The following is a 16,889-nucleotide window of genomic DNA, read 5'->3' as shown; positions in this document are numbered from 1 at the left end:
CAATTTATTTAATTTATTTGAGGTAGGTAGAATGGTGAAAAACTACTTTTCAGCCACGTGCACAGTGGAAGACAAGAGCAGAGCAACAATAGCAGCAATGTACACAATGTAAAGCTACATACACAGAAATTATTATAAAATTATGTGCAGCGCTTTAAGAGACTGCAAAGAAACAGAATCAGTGGTGTGACTGAAAGGGTAACAGATTGGCTGTACACTGCGAGCTAAATCTTGGTGGGGGTGGAAGTTAACCATTATCCTTAAAGCAATTGTTTTCACTTTTTTGTGAAAGTATATAGAGAGAATATGCTTAAAACAAATTAGGTTTTAAATATAATAATTAGTAGTTAATGAGTTGACTGGAAAGTAAATCTGATTTCAGAAGATTTAAAGGCGAACTTGTAGGTATCAGAGCATCAAAGTTTAATCTGTTGCATTTCCACATAAAAAAAAAAAATCAGTTTTAAAGCATAGAGTCTTTTATCATATTGACGGATTATAATTTAAGGGGGAAGGCTACAGAAAGTAAAATAAATAGTGTTGTCATTTACAGTGCCTTTAGGATATTTATTTCAATATCCCATCAATAAGTCTCTAATGCAAACCGATCCACTGTGGGATAACAATTGTAAGATAAATGTGTTTCATTGCTGATGATATTTCCCATAAAGGCAGAATATTTATCTTGGCGCAAAAGGCGAGTCATACAAAGCAAGATGTTTTTTAAATGCTAGAACAATGCTCTTGACCGATTTGTTTACCTTGGTCAATACATGCTCACACAAGTAGTATCCAGTTTATCTTTGTCAATGAGGGGGAGACAATAATATTTGTATTTGACACAACTTGTGATGTACAGCGTCTTAAATGCAGGTTGGTATGTAGAATATTCCATAATTTTATATTCTCTGTATAGCACAAATAGTTAAAATGACATCTAAAACTTGTTTGAGGATTTTAATTATATTGTATGGGTATTTTCCAATAATGAGTTAATGACATGTCACAATTAAATGTTTCATAGGTCTGGTTTCAGAATGCAAGAGCTAAATTCAGACGGAACCTTTTACGCCAGGAAAACACAGGGGTGGATAAAAGTTCAGATTCAGCACTTCAAGCAGGTACACCTTCTGGTCCGGCATCTGAAATTTCCAATGCATCTCTCAGTCCGTCCAGCACTCCCACAACCTTAACTGACTTAACAAATCCTACAATGCCGACTGTGACTTCAGTTTTGACATCGGTACCAGGCAGTCTTGAAGTTCATGAATCCAGAAGTCCTTCACAGACGACCCTCACAAATCTTTTCTAATGACATTTTACATGATTCCTACGAAGAAACAAACAATTCATAGCTAATTTCCAAGTGTATTTTTAATAGATGATTTGTATGAAAGACTATCGCATTAAGGAACTTAACTGACCATTGAAGAACTCATTGTTGTGGCATCACATTCGTAGGCTGAAGAGAAACTTGGAAGACCTAACTACAACACAACATTTGTGTAACTGTACAGTTTGTGGACTGAGCAAGGGAATGAAATATTAATTTAAGCTGGCTAAAGTGTGTGCATTTTCAAAGACTGCCATGTGCCTTATACACTTTTTCAACAAAACATGGACTTAGTGCTTTTCCATCTTTTCTCTTTCACTAAATATCTATCTATATATATATATATATCTATATGACCAGAGCGAATTTTATATGTTTACTTCTACTTGTCCCAAGGTGACCATCCTTATTTGGAATTAAAAGTTCAAGGTGGGTATTTGAATTTAAACATTTCATGGTTTTACCCAAAACACATGCAAAGCAATTTAAAAAGTGTGAAGTTAATATAAACTACAAATTAACCTCCCCCACAAAAAAAACCCAAAACGTACCCAATGAGATTGTGTCAAATTTTGCATTATTTAATTAAAGTGTAGGCCGATATGGATCTGAGCCATCTATTACATCATACTCTACTTTCAATGAAGGACAGACTAGAAAGATATTATATCTAGCATGGTAGAGCCTCTAAAGTAAAATCAGCTGTTGCACGTGGACATGTGTTGTATACAAGGACCAGCTGTCGGAAACATGAACAATATAGCACTTAATCTTTTTAACAGCTCCAGTGGGTACATATTTAAATGGACAATCCTAAAAGGACAGCAGAAAATATTTCTTTTGTTTTTTTTTTTTTTTGTTGTTTTTTTGTGTTTGTTTGCAGTCAAGTGAGCTGTTTTAACAGGATAAATGAATTTAGTCATGACTTTACCATTGTTAATTATATATGTGAAAAGATATTTGGTTTGATATTACTGCCAGTCATGTTCATATTCACAAGTGAAACTGATGGAAATTATTTGTGATGGAGAAATCTGGAACATGTAAATGAAAATAAAGACTGGGAAAGGAAAAGCTTTTTCATGCTTTCATTGATATACTAGCCTGACGTGAAGGTTATTATTTGGAAGATGCTTGCTAACTGTGAAAACATTTGTATCTTTATAATATTTTTGCAGTTAGATAAAATTAATAATTTCCAGTAGTAAAGACAGGCCATTTACAAAGTAAGCAGTATTCACAGAAAGCAATTCACAGAAGCAGCAGAGTTTGTCTTTAGTACAAATTTGATTGCTACATGAAATGTACAGCAAACACATCCATTTGCTATTAGTTGAAATATTTTATTTATTATGATTATTATTTATGGGCTTCTTGGATTTAGAGCAGTACAGATCAATTATAAACCTTGTGATGCATCCCCAGAAAGCATCCAGATGTAAGACTATTTCCACTTTACTAAAAAATGATGACATGCCAACATCTGTAAAGTATCAAGTTCACTGACATTTAAATAGATCATAGCTCTGTTGATACGAAACTCATTTTTAAAACTTTATCAGTGTATATTAATAAAAATCTATTAACCTTTTACAAATAATCTTTGCCTGCAAAGTGTTTCTGAAAATATAGAATTTATTATTCTATACCCCAAACAATAGACAATGACTTAAGTACATTCATTTTTACTGCCCTACTATTCTGATGTAACAAAATTCATTTTAAAAAATTCTTTTAAATTATAAAAATATTTGTGTACATAAAGCTGCTTTATTCTTGCAGCCGTGGGGAAATAGGAATAGGAAAAAAATGCTATCTGCTAACGAAACCAGCAAGATCATTAACATTTTACTTTGACTGCTTGGAAAGCTCTTGTAAATAAAAGGTATACCCAGTGGATGAATTAATTTATTCTATTTCAGCTTTGTACATTTTTTCACAGTTGACCATCCTCAAATATTCAACAGATTTTGGAATATTTCATCTGTCAGTACAGGCAGGATACAACAACATCTTATTAGTTTGTCCCAGTAATTTTCTTGACATTTAGGCACGCCGCAGTAGAATATTTAATTGATTAAGGATGATTTTTCACAAGGGAATTTACTGACCAAACCACACTGCTCTTGTGCTGCTGAATTGTGTATTTTGACTCCGAATGCGTTTCATTTATGTAACATCAACACATCAGTTAAACGTTGTAATCGATTACCTTTATATGACTACCACAATTCTTTAATGTTACTGCTGTAGGCCAGAGGTGTGGTACTGTTGGCACTGTGAAAGATTTTTGCATAATGGCAAAGTACTGAGTTGTGAGATCAGTACTTGTTGTATTAACAGAAGTCTGTTTCTCTACATTCAAAGAGCAGGAATTTAAATTAAAGCACAATGTAGGTTCATTTATTAGCAAGTGTACTGCTGTTCATAAAGGGCATGAGAAGGCACTGCTGAAAAATGGGAGGAGATATTGCATATGCATTCTTCTAGACCAATTTATTTACAAAGTAATTTTACCCACACGGTAAGCATACATCGATCTTTTTCTGGCTTGGTTGTCACCTCTCTTCTAATGTGTTATCATTTAAAAGAATAGCGATTTAAGATGGCTGTTGATAAATTTAATATATTTTGCCATATTTAATATGAAACTTTCTTTGTTTTATATGGTAATTGGCCTATTACTCATTTCTTTTGTAATTATTTTTTCTACAGATTTTGAGGCACTAATATTTTCCTATATACACGTTAGGTCCATAGCATGTGCCTATGAATATAAAATGTATGGACAAATACGCATACATGATTATATAATAGCAGGCATTTGGGCATACAGCAGCATGAAGGTTCATGTGTGCTCACACGCTCAACACAAATTATTTATGCATTCATTGCACTCCAATATACTTATACATTACCACAGGTTAGTATTCTCCATTAAAGGTTATAGCACAATTACTAATCTACAGGCTGGGTATATAATGCTAGAATACTTACTGGTCAAAATCTACCTTTCACAGTGGTGAAAGCATCACAGAACCATAAGGACCTCTAAAGACAGGAGCTAAAATGAAAGGAAAATAATTAAGACTCACTATATAATTTTACAGTGAACCCCCCACATAGTTCTATATGCTGCCTGGTGTTCATGTAGCAGCAGGAAGTTTGGAGGAGTTTGATTTTAATAATTAGGTATGGTCCCTCTGCGCTTGTTTTTGGTTTCTGTTGTAATTTAAAAAGAATCACTTATTTTTCTTCCTTTCCTTAGTTTTCTTTTCTCGTTTTTTCCTGACATTATTTGAATTTTTTCCTTCTCTTTCCCTGCCTAGAGGTGCACTGACATATTATTTAACTGTTTAGCGGAAGAAGTTCAACCTACTGAATAGCAAACATCTAAAACTTACCATATCAGACAGCACAGTAAAACTTCACAATACCAAAGCTACGTATTGAAACATATCACACAGAAAAGATAACACAAAGAAGTGCAAAAATACTTTTATTAAGTAGTTATGCAGGTGGGCTGCAAGTGAGAGCTACATATGCATGTCTGTGTAAATATATACATGAACATACATACTAACTCAGCTCTGAGTGATGCCTTACAACCTTGAAGGAAAACAATTAGGTTTTCAGATAAACCAATTATTTGCTTTAGACTGAGGTAGTGTGGCTTCAGAGTTATACAGTTTTCACAAATGTTGGGATCGGGGGCTTTGTAGGCCTTTGCAAACAAATTTAAAAGACGTAGTGCTGAATTGTTTTTAATTATTTCACAGCTTCCAAATATGTTGCTAAAACTGCATCGTACTGCTTAAAAGGAGCTTGAGCCATCAATGTCCATATAAAATGCTGAACTGATCTGCCCCATGTCTGTGAAACACTGCTGCATTTATAACATTTTAGAATGTAATTACCCCAGACACTAAAGTGATTTAATTTCTCTGAACTACTGAATTTGTTTCAGTTCATTACAGTCTATTTTTTCTGCTTCACAGTTTTTGGGGTGCAGGGCCCAGTGCTAATTTGTGGTCACTGTATGCTTGGGGTAACACACTTTATCCAGAGGACTGCTGACATTTTCTGATTTCCTCTCCCCTCTCCAAACATGCTGGCTGATTGGCTGCATCATACTGGCTATATGTCGTATTAACTGACCATGTAGCTTTAGTCTTTAGCTTACCTGCTAACAAATAAAACAGTAAACTGCAACATTTTGTACAGCCTTCGGTATGATTGGTTTTGGTGAGCAGAGTACCAATGTGGTGTTACACTTCCTGTCTGGCTTGTAGTAGTAATGTACTATAGCCAAAACAAATATTTGTTAGGAATATTATTTTTACAAGTAATAACACTGAGAACATTTTTAGTTTCTCTGAAGTGGGATCACCTGTTATTCATACAGTGTTTTGCATGATATTTCACGTACCAAACTTTTTATTTGAGGTGGGTGCTACAACTTGAATTCCATTTACAGTTTGTATAAACACATTTTGATACTGTCTTATTAAAATAAGTGTGTGCAAAGAATGCTTCAGGCATTTAATAAAACAAAAACGGAGAAGACTGTTGTAAGAACTAGCATTTTTCACTTATTTCACATTCTATACTTCAAAAGGCACATCACATAGAGACAAAAATGGCACTGTACTCTAATAGTGGTTATATCTGCATTTGTTTGTTACTTAAATAGTGATAAACCATCCTGTAGACAGATTTGCAGAGTAATAATCAACTGTAACTTGCTACATTTCAAAGGTACCTTTCCTAAAAGTATATGCATAATAGCATGCATGAATGCAATGATTTATTAAAGCATTCAGAGATACGTTGCTAAAGAAAGCACCAAAATAATGTTCATAAAAGTAGTTCAGCTACATATTTTGCCCTGTTATTTCTTTCTGTAGTTACCTTTTAGAAAATACGCAACACTTCTAATGATATTGTTTGTAACTGGATTTTGCAAACCTAGTTTAATATTGCTCCTCTCAGCTTACTGTTCTACAAAATATAACCCATTGAGGAATCTGAACAAAAACTCAAAGTTAAGGCCTATCATAAAAGCCAGTTACAATAGATACTTTTCCTTGCAAATAATAATTAACTGCTAGTTACAAATGCATGCATATGTACTCACTGAATGTGTGTATGTCTGGGTGTGCGTGTGTGTGTGTATCTCACATAAGTTTGTCTTGGTGTACATGCTTTCATGCATTCACACTTCATAAAACTATAATACATGAAGCACCACAACTGCAACCTAACTCAGGAGACAGTAAACGTTAAGCACCCTTATTACCTAAGAGGTGCTTTGTTAGCCACCCTTTCACCCCTGTAATGCTGCAGTCTTCTGCTAGAGTATAAACAACCATCACAAAACATGGGTGGGAAGCTAAAGCAGTTTGAAATGGTGCAATGCATTTTACTCTGCCACACTTGTGTGTGTGGCAGCATGGAGTGTATTACAGATTTTAAGGCTGTCACAGAAACAGAAAAAGACATTGCTTCTGGTCTGCATCTGTGAGGCAGCGTTAAGTGTATTACAGCTTTCAGGTCAGTAAAACACTTTACACTCCTACACTTCTTTGTTTTCTCACAATCTTGTAGTGCACTTCAGTATTTAAAGCTTTATGTACTACAAAGGATAGTGTGGCAGCACTCAGTAACTATATTATAGCTTTCAAAGCTGTAAACCACTTAACATTACACCTTGTTTTTCTCTCTCTGACTGATAATATATGGAGCTCCACCTGCCCCATGTGTTATGAAGAATTATGATCAGGTCTCCCTGATCATAACTATGTAGTTGTATGTTTCCCTGACTGAATATAATTTCTCAAACATATAACAACTTGGTTATGACTGGAGATACAATCATAATCTTTTGTGTTATTGCCCACTTGGCATGCAAGTGTCTTATCATAACAAACTTTGTATACCCAGTTTCTCATATAAGAACCTTGAAGTTAGAAATCACAAGTGAAACTCATGCTGCCACACAATGACTATCATTATGGTTGAATGCCATACTGCCACACAGCCTGACAGTGTAGTGGAACATCACACTGCCACCCAGATGACCATCACTATAGTTGAGCATCACACTGCCACCCGAATGACCATCACACTGCCTCACAGATAATCATCACTGCGGCTGACCTTCATGCTTCCACACAATGACAGTCGCTACAGTACTGCACCAAAAAGTAACTAGCAGCTTTAAAAGTTGTAACAATGCCTCATGCTGCCAAACAACTGTCCGTCAGAAGCAATGCACACTACTTGTCAACCCACAGATTTAAAAACTTTCAAAATTTCTTAACATGTAATATCATGTGCGGACAGTTATAACTCCCCCTGTATTAAAAAGAATTATGATCCAGTCCCCAGTCACAATCCAGTTACGTGTTCTCAAAATAGATTTTAATACATTTCCATTCTGAGCTTTGCGATTGAAATAAATTTACTGGCATCCATTTCTCAAACACAGCAATATGTTGCAATTAGATACTTTGTCATAATCATCTGTAGTATATATGTGTGTTCATAGTAATGAAATATGTGAAATGTAACTTTTTTGTTAGTGGTACACACTGGAGAGTATTGTACTGAACAACTATTCCATTATTTATGCCTTGTTATGAGTGCTTATTTGGTCTCAGAATCGCAAGGGGAGGATAATATTTCATAAAAGTCATATCAGATTTAATAAGTGATGTATTACAAATTAGTACAATTATTCTTGTGATTGGAAAAGAGAAAAATCTAAATGCAATGCAAGAATTAAGAATGCCTCCAAATGCTGTTCATTGTTCTAAGCCATTTCTTCATGCTGAGATAATGTCATGAATCAAATTCTGTATAGGAATGCTGCATCACAAAAATTAATATGAGGATATACAAATTTGGCACACATCTAAATATAACTTTTATATAAGATACAGAACCACTAACAGGTTACACACAGGCAGCTAAAAACAAGCATTTTATTAAGCAGTTTTCGTCTTGCTGATAGCAAGACTTCTTCAGATACAACTTAATGCATACTCCCCATTTTTATTTTACAACCACCTGATCACATTAATTCTTCAGTCAATTATCCATAGTCCAGTCTAGCTACGTAATTCAGTACATCAGCCCATAAAAAAGAATAAGTAAAACACAAAACTACTGTCATAAATGTATAAATTCCCCTATTATTTGCACTTTAATATACATCTTAATTTCACTAAAAATGTCATATTAATTGTTTAGTTAACGTGCAGTCCTACCTCAACAAACATCTAAGTTTTAATATACATAAAATTGAGGAGGTTTCATTTAAGCCTTTTCATTCTTTCTATTATTAATACAATAAATATGAACATATTTATTGTATTAATTTATTGTATTAATAGAATAAATATGCATTAGCAAGGCATATTATGGACAACCCAGACCATAGTTTCAAGTTTAGAGGGATTGATTAGACCAAAAGTAACAGCAGGGGGGGGGCAGAATCATTAATGGTAATTATGGACAAGTGCTTGTTGTTTCCCAGGCTTACATGAAATTTCCACAGTTTTATTATTTTGTTGTATCTGAAGAAGCCTTGCAAGATGAAAAGCGCTTAATAAAACATTTGTTTTTAGCTGCCTGTGATACCTGGTAGTGGTTCTGTATCTTAGTCATGTGTTACACATCTAAAAATGACATTTCCCCATAACAAAATCACTTTAACAAACTGATTTATTTTTATGAAAAAATATCCCATTGGTTAAAAATTGTTTCCAAACAGTGGGATTAAGAACCTGTAACTAGCCTTGAAAGGACATGAATTCTGGCTATACTATGTATGCTAGAAAAAAATATACCCTCCATCTTAGGACCTCTTATTTGGGCTCTGCAGATACTAAACAGGGCTTATATCAAGTTTGTTGCTTCATGGGTTAAAAAGGCAATGCTATTATTTGTATAAATCACTGTTATATTTATGTTCAATAATTCTATCCTAAGTAATATTTGAAATTTGTTTATATTTTTATGTTGGTGACAAAACAAATCTATTAAAATATAGTTTTAACTTTGCTTCCCATGATAGACATGTTAGTTTAGGGGGTATGTTTTCCATTGTATACAAAGGCTGCTCATATTGCCTTTCCGAATTATAAAAGGATGTAAACATATGTTTGATCATTGCTACTGGTAAATATAATTTCCTAATTCTGAAAAAAAAATCAGGGATTTTTGTGAAGAAAAGAAAAACAAACATTATACAACAGAATTTTCTTAAGAAGAACTGCAGGAAATTTCCTGTTTGAACTGTGCTGTTCCCTTTGATTGTTTCAATACTGTGGTACTATTTGTTTAGCGCTTGTTGGTTTTAAATGCTGTACTTTTTCTACTTATTGCAGTCCTGATGTTTTTTTCACATTCCTGTACAGTTCCACATTTGATGTAATAGTCTTCAGTTCTGTTGAAACATAAAACAAACAAAAAAATGCAAAATAAATCTGGCTTCCATGTGTGTTTTTTAATCATTGGTAAACTTAGTTTTTCATTATCAAATATGTAGAGAAAAGAAAAATCCAAAGCTTTGCTCACGTTTAAGTGAAACAGCAGATTTTCTTATGAACCTACATCACTAATTCAGTGTATAGTACGCATTTATCATCAAATGTACTTTATTGAAAATGAAACTGTTATTATGAAATATGAGGTCTCACTGCTGCTTTATAATTCTTAAGATGTTTTCAATCTTTTCTGTATAATTTCAAAAAAGAAAAATGGGCTGGGAAGAAGCTGTGATAGTGGCATGGACTATTACTAAAATCGGTGGAAATCTACCACCCTTTTCAGTTCTTCACAACAATTAGTTTCAAAACAATTTGAAGGAAAGTGAATGAAGATTTGCATACTCATAATCCAGAAGTTTTAGAGTGAATGGAACCCTTCACTATTGTTTATGCTAGATCATTGATTGATGGTCTTGCATGGTGACTATACTTGGAGAAGAGCAAAAACATAGCACTTACCTCAACTTTTCACCCCTTCTCTGAGCATGTGAGATTTCAGAGTTGGTTTTATGTGTGTCTGTGTGTGTGTGTGTGTGTGTGTGTGTGTGTGTGTATATATATATATATATATATATATATATATATATATATATATATATAAAATCGGGTTCCTATTAAATCAGCAAATGCTTAAAATAGCGAACGCTGTTAATTGACCCTTTTTAATCGAAATGGTGAAATCCTGAATACACAGAACAGCAATTTTTTTCCCAGGGAAAAAAAAAATCACTGGGCCATTTTTGGGATTTTGCCATTTCCTCCACTGTGGTACGATATCGGAGTTGGTATATTTAAGTAGGGGTGTGTGGGGGGCATAGCCCCCCACTTTATCTTGTTTTCTTTTTCCCTGGGAAAAAAATTGCTGTTCCGTGTGTTCGGCATTTTGCCGTTTCAACATTTTAGGGTCAATTATACAGCGTTCGCTATTTTAAGCATTCGCTGTTATAATATAGACCCTTTATATATGGGTGTATGCCAAAGTTTTAAAAAGAAAACCTATTTTATGCAGACGGCAAGCTCCCCTTCACCACCTCAACATTCCCTGTTAACATGTACAAACTCTGGGATCACACAACAATAAAAAAGGGCAAATTCCAAATTTTCAATATTTTGAGCCAGCAACAGCTTTTAGATATTTTGACTTTACGTCACATGAATGTCACTATATATGGAGAGAGATTAATATGAGGGTGTGGGGGATTGCCACCCAAAAAAATAATTGCTGCTATTTTGACTAGTGACCTCCCATTGTTTTTGGTATGAATATCTCCATCCCTCCAAAACACCTTTTCCTATTTTTGCATAGGGAGTCGGGGTTTCACTTCCAACAGTGAAAATCATCTAGAGCCAATGTTCACACTGCTGGGTGGCTATCCCTGCCATAATATGGCAGAAATAACTGCATGCTGATTAAAAAAGATCTGTTTATTCTTAGTTTGCAGCCCCCCCAAACAATGTAGATTTCAAACTTACTTAATATACTATAAGCCATATAACTGTGGAATATGAATGCCCATGCTACATCTAACACAGATAAAGGTAAAATAGAAATTAATTTTAAAATAAATTATATTTTGAGTGTGATATGAAAAAGTTTTTTGAAGTCTTAATTTGATATGATGATGTTAAAAAGTTTATAGATGTCTTAAAGTGTAGAAATCAATAGGTATTCATGTGGCTGGGTGAATGTTAAAGTGCTACTTTGTAGTACAGCTGCCTCACTAACCAACAGTTAGATGTATTTACAGACAAACACATGGCATGATATATGTACCCCATGCACCATAAAACGCATACCAAATAAATCCTGTCATTGTTTCAGACTCAGCGTATAGTATTCTGCTATAGTTTATTCTCCCCTTCTTATTAATTAGAAGGAATATTAGCAACAATTACTTAAGTTCCACTTGGCTGGAGCGCCTTCTATGTGGAGTCTGCATGTCCTCCCTGCGGTCGAGTGACGCTAAAGACATGCAGGTAGGTGCGAGCATGAATGGGCGTACCTTCTTTGAAGGTTGGGCATCGGACTGGCAACTCGGCACCGTAAAAATCCACTGCCAATCATGAGCGGACTGGAGTTCCGCTGTGGCGACCCCTAACTGGGAAAAGCTGAAAGACTTAATCAACTCCACTGGTGCATGACTGGGTAGTGTGGTGTTCATTGTTATTATGAAACGTAGAAATGCCACTGAACACTGGCTAGGACAGCTTCAGTCTGACCTGCTCTATGACTATGGAATTATTGACAGTAGTAGCTACATGTAGGGTACAGGAGCACTTTTAGAACTGTCACAGTTCTGAGCTCAGTAGGACTAAGGAGTTCAGTTCTGTTTTATGCAAGTAAAATAATTGCAGATGCCTACTGCAGGGTTGCATAAGCTCAACAGCAGTATTAAGAGAATAGAGGTCCTGCTAGGATTAGCAGCACATTTTCTATAGTCATAGGGCCCCTAGCAGGACTAAAGCAATCAGGAGAACCATAACAGTATTATCAGTTGGGAAATCCAAAGAAGAATTAGTAAAATTATGGAGCACTGTTTCTTGACAGTCTTGTGATCAGATTCATTTTGGCCTTTTCATTTGCAGATTGGACATATTTTTCACTACTACCTGACATACAATTAAATATAAACACACAGTAGTTCTACTAGTTCTACCCATTGCTGGTGTTCAATTCAGTTTCTTAATTTGGTACCCATATAGGCCTTTACAAACGTATAAATGTATAAAAATATCACGTCTATATCATATTATCATACCATGTAAATAGTGAACGCTATTTCATTGTACCGATAATATTGAAACAACAAAATATCAAATGGAACAGCGAATTTTTTCCCAGGGAAAAAATTTGCTGCTCCGTAAAAAAAAAAAAATAAACTTAAACACAAATTTAAGTGGGGGGATTTGCCCCACACACCCTCCATGGGGGGCTGTGCCCCCACAACCTCCCCTACTTAAATATACCAACTCCGAGATCGCACCATAGTGGAGGAAATGGCAAAGTCCCAAAGACAGCCCACTGAATTTTTTCCCTGGGAAAAAAATCGATGTTCCGTGACTTTGCTATTTTGCCATTTCGACATTATCGGATCGACTAAATAGCATTCGCTATTTAGTCCATTCGATAGCATCATATAGACCCAAATAAATCACGTCTTAGACTTCCTAGTTTGATTGGCACACTTTCATTTTGTGGCAAGGGGAGAAAAGCATGGGCACAGTGAATTAGGTTTGCAGCTGTCCAAAGCTGACTTTAACTGCATAGTAATATGACTGGATTTGTGAGTGAAACTAAAAGCATGAGAGACTATCATCTGGCTAAACAAAGCAAATTATGAAACAAAGCACAAACAGATCATCGATATTACATATCATATTCTCTGAAGACCTAATACTGAAGATTAACTCTGTAGTGTATGTCCTAGTCAGGGATAATATTAAGGCATATGCTGTGTACTAAATGGTTAAAAGGATGCATTTTCTGACATGTGAATGTGCTTACTTTGAATAATCACATCTTATTTAGTGAACATATTATTCAGTCCTAAAACCCTCCCACCAATATATATCTATGTGCGTGTATTCAACTCCAAGACTGCACAGATTTGCAAAAGAAAGACTTTCTGAGTATCAATCAAAAGGCTGGTTAAAAAAAAAACAGTAAGTTTCCCCTTCTAAGATGTGCATTTATAGGTTCTTAGGAGTATTAAGTTTAAGATGAACAACATTTTTCATGTTTTGTGTGCAGTATATAATCTTAACCTTGTGTACATTTAATGGTGTGATAAAGACACATAGACACCATCTACAGTACCAAATACTTAATAACCACTATTCCATCATCATCATCATCATCATCATACGTCCATCACTCACTGCTTTGCCGGGTCTATAAGATTGACATTTGAAAACATCGAACAACATATGGTCGATGTCTTCAAACATCAACCTTATAAAAAGACAAAGTACCCTAATGGGTTTAAGCAGGGGGGCAAGCCTGCCTGCACCCCCAAACCCCCCCACTTAACTATACCAACTCCGAGACTGCACTACATTGCAGTAAATGGAAATCTCCCCTTACAGAGATTTCCATTTACACGCTCGAGATTCTGAGCGTTCGATATTCTCGTGTCGACAATGTCAGATTCAACATTGTCAGCTTTCGAGAATATAATATAGACCCGCTTTGCCTACATCATCAGGTTAAAAAATATTTAAATATTTTAATTTGCAGCAGCAGTGCTCATCTTATTGAAAAATCAGCTAATACATATAATTGTATTGTAAACACTACTTTACTGAGGCAAAAAAAAAACAAAGGAATTTTTTTAACTATAGATGTTTTTATGTTTAGACAATTAGAAAATAATTCATATTTTCCTGTTTAACAAATGAAAGCAACTTAAAAACAGAGCAAGATAAAAGGACACTGACTGTAAAAGTTGTTCTATATTCCAGGCTCAATAAAATAAGTTGTATTTCATTTATTATATTACATTTGCTTAATATCAGAAGCTCACAGTAACCCTTTCAAGTCTGTACTTTTAAGTGCTTTAACATTTTACTTACCCTTACACTTTTTTATCCATCTGCCTCATGTCCTCTTGAAAGTTGTTGTGGATTCTTTTTCCATGTATAGATTCAATTTTTAATTCTGAAAGGGAGGAGGCATAATTCAAATCCCATATATCTTAATGAACTTATATGAATAAATGAGTATACAAATATTGTTCAGCACTTAGTTGTCTACCAAATGAGTACTATATAGTTGTCTGGAAAAATAGCCAGGAATATGAAACAAAATAAATTTCCCATATTCTGCAACTGATATATCATACTACTACAAAACTGAAAAAAATACCACCCCAGTATGGAATTGAATTGGGTAAATGAATATTAATTTCAAATTATTAATTTAACAAACAATCTCTTGCATGCAAATAATGTTTTATATCCTTCAGTTTGCACATTTTTGTGTGTTAGCTGGGAGGGGGAGAAGGAAAAATGTCATGGTATAAATTCCTGTTTCCCTGAAAAGGGAACTCCAAGTGACAATCTTGTAGATTGAGTGTTTGGAAGCTATAGTTAATATGCATAAAGGCAACAAAACAAAACATATAGATGCATGCACTAGTATATCTACACATGGCTGAGATAAAATTCCCTGAGCATCAGTTGCTCAAAGCACAAGACAACAAGGAACAGAATGATGATCATTGTTTTGCAGAGGAAATCACTGCTGCTGTGATTTCTGTGTGCACAAGAACTGATTTCTTTGTTTTTGGAGATGTCTTCCTCCTTTCAGTTGGTGCGACAATGGAGCTGATATACATAACTTGGGAGGGGGTGCCCTGTCAAAACCACTTGTAGTTTAATATTTTCAGTGTATCATTTTCTGAGCATTTTGATGTCCAGGACTCCATAACAGAACCACATGCACTGGCTGGCCCCACACTGATGATTAGACATAATTGCACAGAGGCGAAGTCTGTTATTCGTAATGGCCAAAGTTGCACATTCAAGGCAGTTATTTATGACGCATAAGCTGTGCTGCAAACCAGGAGATGCTTTCACAGTTCCCGATGTGGAATTCCTCATTTTTTAATGGATATTCCATATGCTGTAATAAATACGTTATGCAATGTATATGAGCTCATTGGGGTTGCAAGATACATACCTATTTATGTGTGCATGTATGTGTGTGTGTATATATATATATATATATATATATATATATATATATATATATATATATATATATATATATATATACACACACACACACACACACACACACACACATATATATATATATATATATATATATATATATATATATATAGAGAGAGAGAGAGAGAGAGATCAAAGGAAAGAGAATGATCTACCCACATCCCAAGGTCTTTAACATAATTTTCATTTTGAAGTGGGACATTATATATTTTATAAACTGGGTTTTGGGACTGTGTACCAAATGAGACAGTCTTGCACTTTTTATCATTTGGTTTTAGCCCATTTTCTGTGCACCTGTTATTAACAGAAGTATAGCTGACTCAACCAGCACACTGTGCCTTTCCCACAAACCAGTGCCCCACACCATCATATCTTCAGTTGAAGAGCAAAAAAAGACACTTCTGCACAAAGCTTGCAAGATGCTTCTCGCAGACAGTACCCAATGTACCCCACACACCACCCCCAAAACTCATCAAATGAAGAGCAAAAAAAAAAGGCCATTCCTTTTACTGGCTCACCAAACAGGACATGCTCCCAGTTCCTCCTGCCTCAGCCATTTAGGTCTTGTCTTCTACCCCCAACCTTCCTTCCTGACATTACAGGTAAAGAAATGAAATTAAAAAATATTTTTTTCTTTTAAACTGTAGCAAACTGCTTGCTAGAAATGTAACAAACAGTTGATATGGTTTATACCCTGCATGGAGTTCTACAGCACTCATGTTTTAGTATTTTTTTTTTTTTTTTACATTTAAACTGTATCATGCATTTGGTACAGTTTATACTCTACTCAGAGCAATACAGCACTCAGGTTTTAGTTAAAAAGTTTTTTTGTATTTAAACTGTAGCAAACTGCAGTTAGACCACACATGGAGTACTAAAGCACTCATGGCTGACTGCAAATTTAAACATGGCTTTTAAAATGTAGTATTACACTAAGAGCAATTGGGATGAGGGATAGCCGATCAGACTGTGCCCTCCAACACTCTGCATCTGGGGCAGTTGCACATGTTGCTCCACTCAGATGCACTACTGGTTATTAACATGTGCAACTTCAAGTTGTAGCTTCTGCATATCAGAAGGGGATTTGAGGATGACATCCAGTTTACAATAATCCACAAACTTGGTTAACCAGAGATCTCCATTTTTGATCTGGATATCAGATAAGTATATACTGAATAGAAGAGGTTCTAGTACATTTCCTTGAGGGACTCCATTGATTACCTTCATTATCTCCAAGGACACAGCTGTCCCTCAGCCAGTTTGCTAAC

At 35.0% G+C, this 16,889-nt stretch overlaps 1 protein-coding gene across 3 annotated transcripts in view; it reads left to right on the top strand.

Annotated features, from left to right (window-relative positions):
* The window catches only part of LHX2 (LIM homeobox 2), a 101,475-nt gene extending 91,651 nt beyond the window's left edge, over positions 1-9,824 (top strand). For all 3 annotated transcript variants that reach the window (XM_044058370.1, XM_044058367.1, XM_044058369.1), the window contains exon 5: positions 1,025-9,824. In XM_044058370.1, coding sequence (XP_043914305.1) covers positions 1,025-1,312 — 288 coding nt within the window. In that variant the 3' untranslated portion in view covers positions 1,313-9,824. The remainder of the gene's footprint in view (positions 1-1,024) is intronic.
* The last annotated feature ends 7,065 nt before the right edge of the window (positions 9,825-16,889 follow it).

This window comes from Protopterus annectens, chromosome 16.part0 (genome assembly GCF_019279795.1).
Source record: "Protopterus annectens isolate FY-2018-M chromosome 16.part0, PAN1.0, whole genome shotgun sequence".
NCBI lineage: Eukaryota > Metazoa > Chordata > Ceratodontiformes > Protopteridae > Protopterus > Protopterus annectens.
This window is presented reverse-complemented; position numbering and strand designations above follow the sequence as displayed.